Source organism: Stegostoma tigrinum, chromosome 8, assembly GCF_030684315.1.
Source record: "Stegostoma tigrinum isolate sSteTig4 chromosome 8, sSteTig4.hap1, whole genome shotgun sequence".
Taxonomy (NCBI): Eukaryota; Metazoa; Chordata; class Chondrichthyes; order Orectolobiformes; family Stegostomatidae; genus Stegostoma; species Stegostoma tigrinum.
Window position 1 is genome coordinate 31,805,625 of NC_081361.1, and position 11,331 is coordinate 31,816,955.

At 48.1% G+C, this 11,331-nt stretch overlaps 1 protein-coding gene across 3 annotated transcripts in view; it reads right to left on the bottom strand.

Moving 5' to 3' along the window:
• Positions 1 to 11,240, bottom strand: part of suco (SUN domain containing ossification factor) — a 79,864-nt gene extending 68,624 nt beyond the window's left edge. For all 3 annotated transcript variants that reach the window (XM_048539678.1, XM_048539677.1, XM_048539676.1), the window contains exon 1: positions 10,876 to 11,240. In XM_048539678.1, coding sequence (XP_048395635.1) covers positions 10,876 to 10,928 — 53 coding nt within the window. In that variant the 5' untranslated portion in view covers positions 10,929 to 11,240. The remainder of the gene's footprint in view (positions 1 to 10,875) is intronic.
• Positions 11,241 to 11,331: the final 91 nt, after the last annotated feature.

The window sequence follows — 11,331 nt, forward strand, 5'->3', positions numbered from 1 at the left end:
AATAACTTCTAGAAAACTGAAGGCAAAACAGAATGCTAAAACACTGAATCAGTCATTTAGTTGATCAGCAAATAAGTCATTGACGTTTCATGTAAATAGTGTAGTCTATTCCATGGGATCCATTAATGCAATCTGACCTGCATTTTTACTTCATCACAAACATCTGGCAATAGGACAAAAACAACAAAAAAAAGGATGGCTTCTGCCTGGAGGCAGACTAGAGGATGAATGTGCAGTGAGGAGGCATTGAACTAGAAATGCAAATGCTTCTTGGCTTCCTGTTCTTACAATCTGTCTGAAAAGCCAACTTGAACAATATTGTGACCAAGATTTGGGGAAAACAGTTCATGGCCTCAAGCTAAAAATTTAAAGTCAATCATGAGGGAGTCAATGGATGCCATTTAAAGTGATGGAAGAGAATTCAACATTATCCTAACAGTACGATTATATACAAAGGATAATTCCACAAGTCAAAATAATTAACATAGTTAGCATAAGTTATGTAAAGGCTACTTGTTTCATAATCAATAGGTTATGTCCTACTGTCTTACCTGTCATGCCAAAGTAATGAGGCTGGATGAACACAGCAGGCCAAGCAGCATCCCAGGAGCACAAAAGCTGACATTTCGGGCCGAGACCCTTCATCAGAGGTCGAGGTCCGAAACGTCAGCTTTTGTGCTCCTGGGATGCTGCTTGCACTGCTGTGTTCATCCAGCCTCACATTTTATTGTCTTGGAATTCTCCAGTATCTGCAGTTCCCATTATCTCTGATGCCAAAGTAATGATCATGTTTTCCCAAAATTCCTTGTATCTGTTTGCGACATACATTTTTCTTGTTTTAAGCTATGCTCATGCCCTAGCAGTCCGACAGCTTGAAGACTAATTTACCAACTACTTTACATACTTCTACACAAACTGGAGAACAGGGATATCACTTGCCAAAAAAAATGTCAAGGTGGTTCAAAATTTTTTAAATAAATTAATGACAATGGTCTATCACAAATTTCTTTCCCAGCTTCATTCTACACTGGAGTAATATTGATCATCCCAGTGAGTTGTTTTGGACATTTACTGAAGGCCTAAAGTTTCTCTAGATTATCTGTCGATGGAACATGTCACATATTTTTATAGTTTACTTCTGCCCTTGAAATATTCAAGATATTAAAAAGCACTTAACACTTCACATCTGAAGCAATAGAAAAGCTGCAGCTTTTCCCCAATGTGCCTCTTTCCTCCTCTAATCAAACTCGTGTAAAAATGTGACTATCCTCATATCTGAAAATATCTGTAATCTTGCCAAAGGTCATCCTCCACTGCTACTTGCAAGGGTTAAGCGAAGCTTACTTTGGTATTTGCCCAGAAAGTGAAAATCCTTTTAAAAAACATCACTTAGCTCGTGCCTTTGTAGTTGATTTTTCAAAATTGTATATGTGGAAGTTGGACATGATTGGTATTGAATCCTAGGCCATATCAAAGTTAATATTGGCCTTCATCTCTTGCAAATATTCAATTTCAGACACACCAGTGGGCCATTCTTCCCTTTTAGAATTTCCACCACTAAGATCATGACAGTTAGCTCCACATTCCATGATACCCTTAAAACAAACTTGGAATATTTCAGTTGAAAGCCAGTTCCTCACGTGCAGAAAATGAAGCCGATTACTACTTCAGTCCTTCCTAATTTCACTTGTAAATGATTTAGCTCTATTTTTTAATTTATATTGTTATTCTGGACTTCCCACAGCAGAAATAGTTTCTATGTAAATACCTGAAATGAAATCCTTCAAATCACAGATTGAAACCATCCCTCAACAACAAACTCAAGGGAATACAAATCAGTTTTATCAACATGTGCACATGTTACTCCTCAAGGCCCTGGTATCATTCTGACGAAGCTACACTGCATACGTCTTGACTCAGTGGTAGCACTCTCAGCCAAGTCAGAAAGTAGCAATCAAACTCAGTCCCAAGACTTCTTGCACAATCCAGGTTACCCTACAGTTGTGAGGGGGGAAAAAATGCACTGCTGAAGACGCAGTCTTTCAGGCAGTAAACCAACATTTACCATTTCCTCTACATTGGGGAAACCAAGCGGAGGCTTGGGTTCCTCTACATTGGGGAAACCAAGCGGAGGCTTGGGGACCGCTTTGCAGAACACCTCCGCTCAGTTCGCAACAAACAACTGCACCTCCCAGTCGCAAACCATTTCCACTCCCCCTCCCATTCTCTTGATGACATGTCCATCATGGGCCTCCTGCACTGCCACAATGATGCCACCCGAAGGTTGCAGGAACAGCAACTCATATTCCGCCTGGGAACCCTGCAGCCATATGGTATCAATGTGGACTTCACCAGTTTCAAAATCTCCCCTTCCCCTACTGCATCCCTAAACCAGCCCAGTGCATCCCCTCCCCCCACTGCACCACACAACCAGCCCAGCTCTTCCCCCCCACCCACTGCATCCCAAAACCAGTCCAACCTGTCTCTGCCTCCCTAACCGGTTCTTCCTCTCACCCATCCCTTCCTCCCACCCCAAGCCGCACCCCCAGCAACCTACTAACCTCATCCCACCTCCTTGACCTGTCCGTCTTCCCTGGACTGACCTATCCCCTCCCTACCTCCCCACCTATCTTCTTTACTCTCCATCTTCGGTCCGCCTCCCCCTCTCCCTATTTATTCCAGTTCCCTCCCCCCATCTCCCTCTCTGATGAAGGGTCTAGGCCCGAAACGTCAGCTTTTGTGCTCCTGAGATGCTGCTTGGCCTGCTGTGTTCATCCAGCCTCACATTTTATTATCTTGGAATCTCCAGCATCTGCAGTTCCCATTATCTCTGATACTATTTTAACCTCACTGCGAAGCCTCTTCCAGGGATGCCTAACTTGAAGAAGTTACCCTCCTCCCTCCGGACCAACCTCAGGGAATCTCTCTCCCATTGCAACTCTCTTGTAACCTCTTCGGACTTGAAACTACTCGACCATGTCCTGAATCAAACCAGGTACCACAGCCACATCACCTTTCTCAGCACCTGCCTACGGAACCAGATCATCCCCAAGGGACTACAGTCCACATTTCAGCCTTCCCAATTTGGCCCCAACCGTGACCACCTCTACACCCAGAACATTCAGACCCTTCAGAAGCGGTTCTCCCTGCGACTCCTGAAACAGACACTTGCAGCCATGCGCCGGCACCTCCACACACTGCAATCCAGCCTGCCCCAGCTCAGAGCCTCCCTCTCCCAGACCTGCAAAGGACCCCTGCTGTTTTTCATCCTCCGCAGGATCCACAGACTGAACACCCAGTTCCACTCAGCTTTACTGGACACCAAAAATCGTAAGTACAACCAACTCACTGGCCCCTGCCCCCGACAAGAGGATTCCTGCGCCTCCCAAATCCCGACTCTGTCCCTGCCCCTCCCCCACCATGCACCCGCCGCCATTGACCATGAGGACACGGCCGGAGACCCCACCGATGACGTCACATCCGCCTCCGCCGGCCACAGAACTTCCGGAACCGCTGCTGCAGTCACCACCTCCACGTCCAGGTACTACAGCCCACACACCACCCTCACCTCAGCTGCTGCCGCCCACCCCGATCCGCCCACGGCCGACGGAACCCCGCCCACGGCCGACGGAACCCCGCCCACGGCCGACGACCTCATCGCTCCGCCCACAACCTCCACAGCCTGCAACCCCAGAGAAGACAGCCACACTGAGCCTTGCCGCATCTTCACCATCCCCCCCAGACCTCCCACTGACTGAGGACGAACGGTCAGTCCTGAGCAAGGGGCTCACCTTTGTCCCCCTACAACCACACATCAACGAATACCAGTCACGGTCGGACATAGAGCAGTTTTTCCGCCGTCTTCGCCTGCATGCTTACTTCTTCAACCGGGAACCCAACCCTCCTTCCACTGACCCCTTCACCCGCTTCCAACACAAGTCCTCCTCCTGGACACCACCCCCAGGCCTCCTACCCTCCCTCGACCTCTTCATCTCCAACTGCCGTCGAGATATCAACCGCCTCAACCTCTCCACCCCTCTCACCCACTCCAACCTCTCCCCCGCAGAACGGGCAGCCCTCCGCTCCAACCCCAACCTCACCATCAAACCCGCAGACAAGGGTGGCGCAGTGGTAGTATGGCGCACTGACCTCTACATCGCCGAGGCCAGACGCCAACTCTCCGACACCACCTCCTACCGCCTCCTCGATCATGGCCCCACACCCGAGCACCAAACCATCATCTCCAACACCATTCATGACCTCATCACCTCAGGGGACCTCCCACCCACAGCCTCCAACCTCATTGTTCCCCAACCCCACACGGCCCGTTTCTATCTCCTTCCCAAAATCCACAAACCTGCCTGCCCTGGTCGACCCATCGTCTCAGCCTGCTCCTGCCCCACCGAACTCATCTCCACCTATCTGGACTCCATTTTCTCCCCTTTGGTCCAGGAACTCCCCACCTATGTCCGTGACACCACCCACGCCCTCCACCTCCTCCAGGACTTCCAATTCCCTGGCCCCCAACACCTCATATTCACCATGGACGTCCAGTCCCTGTACACCTGCATTCCGCATGGAGATGGCCTCAAGGCCCTCCGCTTCTTCCTGTCCCGCAGGCCCAACCAGGCCCCCTCCACCGACACTCTCATCCGCCTAGCTGAACTCGTCCTCACACTCAACAACTTCTCTTTTGACTCCTCCCACTTCCTACAGACTAAGGGGGTGGCCATGGGCACCCGCATGGGCCCCAGCTATGCCTGCCTCTTTGTAGGTTACGTGGAACAGTCCCTCTTCCGCACCTACACAGGCCCCAAACCCCACCTCTTCCTCCGGTACATTGATGACTGTATCGGCGCCGCCTCTTGCTCCCCAGAGGAGCTCGAACAGTTCATCCACTTCACCAACACCTTCCACCCCAACCTTCAGTTCACCTGGGCCATCTCCAGCACATCCCTCACCTTCCTGGACCTCTCAGTCTCCATCTCAGGCAACCAGCTTGTAACTGATGTCCATTTCAAGCCCACCGACTCCCACAGCTACCTAGAATACACCTCCTCCCACCCACCCTCCTGCAAAAATTCCATCCCCTATTCCCAATTCCTCCGCCTCCGCCACATCTGCTCCCACGATAAGACATTCCACTCCCGCACATCCCAGATGTCCAAGTTCTTTAAGGACCGCAACTTTCCCCCCACGGTGATTGAGACCGCCCTTGACCGCGTCTCCCGCATTTCCCGCGACACATCCCTCACACCCCGCCCCCGCCACAACCGCCCCAAGAGGATCCCCCTCGTTCTCACACACCACCCTACCAACCTCCGGATACAACGCATTATCCTCCGACACTTCCGCCATTTACAATCCGACCCCATCACCCAAGACATTTTTCCATCCCCTCCCCTGTCTGCTTTCCGGAGAGACCACTCTCTCCGTGACTCCCTTGTCCGCTCCACACTGCCCTCCAACCCCACCACACCCAGCACCTTCCCCTGCAACCGCAGGAAATACTACACTTGTCCCCACACCTCCTCCCTCACCCCCATCCCAGGCCCCAAGATGACATTCCACATTAAGCAGAGGTTCACCTGCACATCTGCCAATGTGGTATACTGCATCCACTGTACCCGGTGCGGCTTCCTCTACATTGGGGAAACCAAGCGGAGGCTTGGGGACCGCTTTGCAGAACACCTCCGCTCAGTTCGCAACAAACAACTGCACCTCCCAGTCGCAAACCATTTCCACTCCCCCTCCCATTCTCTTGATGACATGTCCATCATGGGCCTCCTGCACTGCCACAATGATGCCACCCGAAGGTTGCAGGAACAGCAACTCATATTCCGCCTGGGAACCCTGCAGCCATATGGTATCAATGTGGACTTCACCAGTTTCAAAATCTCCCCTTCCCCTACTGCATCCCTAAACCAGCCCAGTGCATCCCCTCCCCCCACTGCACCACACAACCAGCCCAGCTCTTCCCCCCCACCCACTGCATCCCAAAACCAGTCCAACCTGTCTCTGCCTCCCTAACCGGTTCTTCCTCTCACCCATCCCTTCCTCCCACCCCAAGCCGCACCCCCAGCTACCTACTAACCTCATCCCACCTCCTTGACCTGTCCGTCTTCCCTGGACTGACCTATCCCCTCCCTACCTACACCCTCTCCACCTATCTTCTTTACTCTCCATCTTCGGTCCGCCTCCCCCCCTCTCCCTATTTATTCCAGTTCCCTCCCCCCATCCCCCTCTCTGATGAAGGGTCTAGGCCCGAAACGTCAGCTTTTGTGCTCCTGAGATGCTGCTTGGCCTGTGTTCATCCAGCCTCACATTTTATTATCTTATTTACCATTTAATGTGAACTTCACCAGCTTCAAAATCTCCCCTTCCCCCACCACATCCTAAAACCAGCCCAGCTCTTCCCCTCCACCCACTGCATCCCAAAACCAGTCTAACCTGTTTCTGTCTCCCTAACCTGTTCTTCCTCTCACCCATCCCTTCATCCCACCCCAAGCCGCACCTCCATCTCCTACCTACTAACCTCATCCCACCTCCTTGACCTGTCCGTCTTCCCTGACCTATTCCCTCCCTACCTATACTCTCCTCTCCATCTTCAGTCCACCTCCCCCTCTCTCCCTATTTATTCCAGAACCCTCACCCCATCCCCCTCTCTGATGAAGGGTCTAGGCCCGAAACGTCAGCTTTTGTGCTCCCGAGATGCTGCCTGGCCTGCTGTGTTCATCCAGCCTCACATTTCATCATCTTGGATTCTCCAGCATCCACAGTTCCCATTATCACTGATACAAATTTACCTGTCCTCAGTTGGTTAAGTGAGAAAAATGCCAACTGAAGACAAGCAGGGAGAAATCTCCTTGCATATTATCACTCAACTACTGGTCACAAAGGCAAAATTAATAACTAACAGATAGCTGTTAATGGAATGCTGTGTGCAGAACTGGTTGCTGCTTCGTTCAATATCATGACAATAAAATAAATTTTGGAATACTTATAGGCCATAAAATAATTTAGGAAGACTTGGCATCATTAAAAATTATCAATCTTTCCTACATTTGGTCCCCAAAACCAAATGCTGTTCTCCAGGTGCTGAAGAGCAAGATTTCATACAATTTACCTGCTCTCCCTGGATCGAGGAAAAAAAATGTTAGCCTTAGTTGTTTCTAACTGTGCAATAGCAAATTCCATTCCCATTATCCCTTATTAATTCAAGCTAGAGGTCTGTATATGGTTTAGTTCATTTTTGGAAACCTCCTACCTGATTGTTTTGCTAGATAACTTCTTAATCACACTTTTATCCGGTGCCGACATATAGAATCACTTCTCCCACTTCCTTATTTATACTGTTCACCTGGGACGATCATGGAGTCAGTGTTAAATGAACTGCATTGCAGTCCTAAGCGCTACAATAGTCTGCAGTTTGAATACTTCCAGCATTCTTCTTCCTTGTATCATTAACGCTTAGCACTTGCCAGAACAGAGGGAACAAACCTGCATACTGCCTTTCAGCAGCTCCGGTAATCCCACAGCACTCTGTACTTTTAAACTGCAGTCACCATTGTAATGAAGAAATATGGCTGCCATTTCACGCACATTAAGACCTCAGACATGGCAATGAAATAACCAGATATTAAGCCAAAATGTACAATAGAAGGCATCTAATGTTATTTGCCCCCAAATAAACTTCCCCTTATCCATTCAAAATGTTTGCTTGGCAAGGTGCTGAAAGCACAGATGACAACAGCACTATCTGGGACCAGCGTAAACTAGGTAACTAAGGGTCTACATTGGTCTATCAACCAAACAGGGATTGCAAAGCTAAACTCAAACAAGGAGTGAATTCAACGTCAAAGTAAGTGCAGAATCAAGTTTGGGACAAAATGCTACAACTTTAAGCTCTCCACAAATTGAAACTGATGGATACAAGCTCCGCATTTGTTAAATTTCAGTGCCAAAGAGGTTGCTTACAGTAACACAAATGCAGATGCTGGAGTCAGAGATAACAGCACGGAGCTGGAGGAACATAGCAGGCCAAGCAGAAATCATCAACATTCATGTTCCTTCAGCTACATACTGTAAAATTGTATTTAGAGTGTATGCACCAGACAAATTGAGCAACTTCAAAACATGTTACAGACTTCAAAAGACAGTCAGGCAGACAGATACTTCTAGGAAACTAGAAGTGGAGCAACTGCTTCAGCAACAAATGATGATTATCCACAGTTAACTGTGCACCTGCCTTTGCCTTGCTATTATTTTTACAGCAAATTATATGTCAATTCACTTTAGAGATGCTGATTGAGGAATAAACTTGCTCAAAGCATCAGTCACAATATTTTTCCCGTAGGTGAATCAAGTTCCTTTAGCAAACATCCCTAAATGTACATTAATATTAGTGTTTGAGTAATATTTATTATTGAACATTTGTGATTTTCTTCTATATTAGCCCTTCTCCCCCCCGCCAAAAGAAAACACAAAATTTAAGGATCTCTTTTCACACAAAGTGGAAAAAAAAATAGGTTTCAAAGGAGAAATTAAAGTCCTTAAGAAAACTCATCAAGTACAGACCCAGATTCCTCAACTGCTCCTCATAAGAGCAGCCTTTCATTCCCAGGATCATTCTTGTGAAATTCCTCTAGATACCCCATCAACACCAGCCCAGCATATCTTTCCCTACATACGAAGACCAAAACTGCTCGATATTCCAAATATTTTATTTCAAGCTTCTGTAGTACATTTATGCTTGTGGATTCGAGCACTCTGAATTGAATGCCAATGTTACACCTGCATTCCTAAATGCCAACTAAACCTGCCATTTTCCAATCCTCAAGGACCCTACTGACTCTAATCATTCCTGAAAAATCAACACCTTCACAATCTCCTCAGCTACCTCTTTCAGAACCCTGATGTAGTCCATCCAGCCCAAGCGATTTCAGTTTCCCAGCACCTTCTATTTAGGTGACACATTCACCACTGTCCCCTGATTTCGTAGATTCCACCTGTTACCACAGAGACCTCCTACCCCATACCACTCTCATCATTTTACATGCAACTGAACCCACCTCTCCACAATACAAGTTAAATTCCTACCCACAGCCCTAGTTACATAAATGGCAAGGACCCTGGTCCCAGTATGATTCAGGTGGAGAGAGATAATGGGAACTGCAGATGCTGGAGAATCCAAAGTAACAAAAAAAAAGTGTACAGCTGGATGAACACAGCAGGCCAAGCAGCATCAGAGGAGCACAAAAGCTGGCCTTTTGAGCCTGTGAAGAGTCTAGGCCCAGAACATCAGCTTTGGTGCTCCTAAGATGCTGCTTGACCTGCTACAATTCAGGTGGAGTCTGTCATATCAAGACAGCTCCCTCCTTCCCTAGTACTGGTGCCAGTGACCCACTGATTTGAATATATTTCTTCCATGCTCACTTTTGAGCCACATGTTTACTTCTTTAAACTTGTTGACCCCTTGTCATTTTGCTCAGGGCTCAGGTAGTAACCCAGAGCTTATGACCTTTTCAGTTCTACTCTCTTAACTTAGCCCCATGCGACTCAGACTGCCTCAGCAGAATCTCTCTCTGCCTATATTGTTGGTACCTGTCTAGATCACCACAATTAGATCTTTCTCCTTACACTCCAAGTTCCAGGGCACCAGACAGGCAATACAGAAGTGTCTACTCCATTGACTCTATTATCCCCAATTGTTAACCACAGCCAATACTTCAGAGGTTGTCATTACAAGTCTGAAGAGTCATCTGTTGAAATAGCCTGGCACTCTGCTTGAAGAATTTTGACTAATTTAAATTAAGCAATTATTTAGGCAAAAAGAACAAGACAAAAGTCCAGGCCTTGCTAAACAATTAGTCATTTGTTCTATCTGGCCAACAAACTGGCTGACACTACAGATGATCTCTCTGTCAGTCTGCAAGGTAGAAACAGAGGAGGGAGGTGACCTTAACTGTCATTGGGCACATTGGGCTTGGAACAGAAATTGCTACCAGATCTCTAACCACTCTTTTCAGGTCACATTCAGTATCCAGAAATACACAGTCAGCATTGTAGCAGGTAACAGGTAGGCAGTACACCTCTGCTGTCATTCCTCCAAGAAATACCTTGTGATTAGTACTGGACTGCAAATCCTACAACAGGCACCAGTTGAACGTTTGAAAGCTGCTTTCATAATTCACAGAAGTGTTTTTTTTTTGAGAATCCCTTTACAGCAAGTGATAAGCACAATCTCTGACTTAGAAAGGAGGACAAGTGACACGACCATACTTAGAGCTAGGGAAAAAAATTACAAAAAAATAGACCATTTCGAAGACAGGAGGCTACAAGAAATTATGATTAATACAAGAGAAAAAAAAACACATACAACAAACAAGCATAACAAACAACCAGAATGGAAGCTACCGTACAACTTTGGTGATCCGACAGCGATCAGAAAAACATTAAATCTTGGAAATGATTCAACCACCGGAATGGGAGTAACTGCAGCTTGGCCAGTACAGCGGGCTCAAAGAAACAACGACAGTGACCCAAATTCAAGAATTTGAACCAAAACTTCCACGCAGAACAGTAGAAGCCAAGATATGATCTTTGATTTTTCTCTGCTTCAAGAAAAAGCAGCCAAGTCGGTAGCCCTCGAACTACATTAGCTTCCTTGGTCTGAAACTTCAGCCTCCCACCTACTCAGTAAAACAAATCCTAGTTTCAGACAAGATACATCCAGAAAGGGGAATACCGCCGGGCAGCGAGCTGGGCCTACCGCCGATTGCACTCAAAAGTCAAGCCTTTGGTGGTTGCTGATGGAGGGGAGAGGGGAGAAAAACAGAGGTAATGGAGAAGGCAGTAGCTGGGACGGACACTCACCAATATAACACCGAGAGAATCAGACATACAAACAAAACGTGCCGCTGGTTCATCTTCCCACAGCAATTAACATCCTCGTGTTTTTTTCTCCTCCGCGTCCTCCCCCCTCCAAACCGGCTGCCAGGTGTGGAAAGCTTCACTCCGACCTCAGGCCGCTCCCCGCAGGGAGTCCGGAAGGTTTCTCTTCCCCCGCCACACTCTCTCGCTCACACACATCAGGCCCGGTCCGTTCATCACACGGGTTTCTGTTTTTTTTTTCTTCCCACAATAGCGGGAACAGCTTCACGGCTACCGCCGCCGCTTCGTCCTCTCCCTCCACCACCTCCTGGAACAACCGCTCGTCTCAGCTGGTACTGTCGAGTTGGAGCCTCTTTAAACCACGCCCCCCCCTTGCCCGCCCCACCTCCTCCGCCAGTGACGTACAGACGGCGTGCGCCCGTGTGGGCGGGGAGGAGG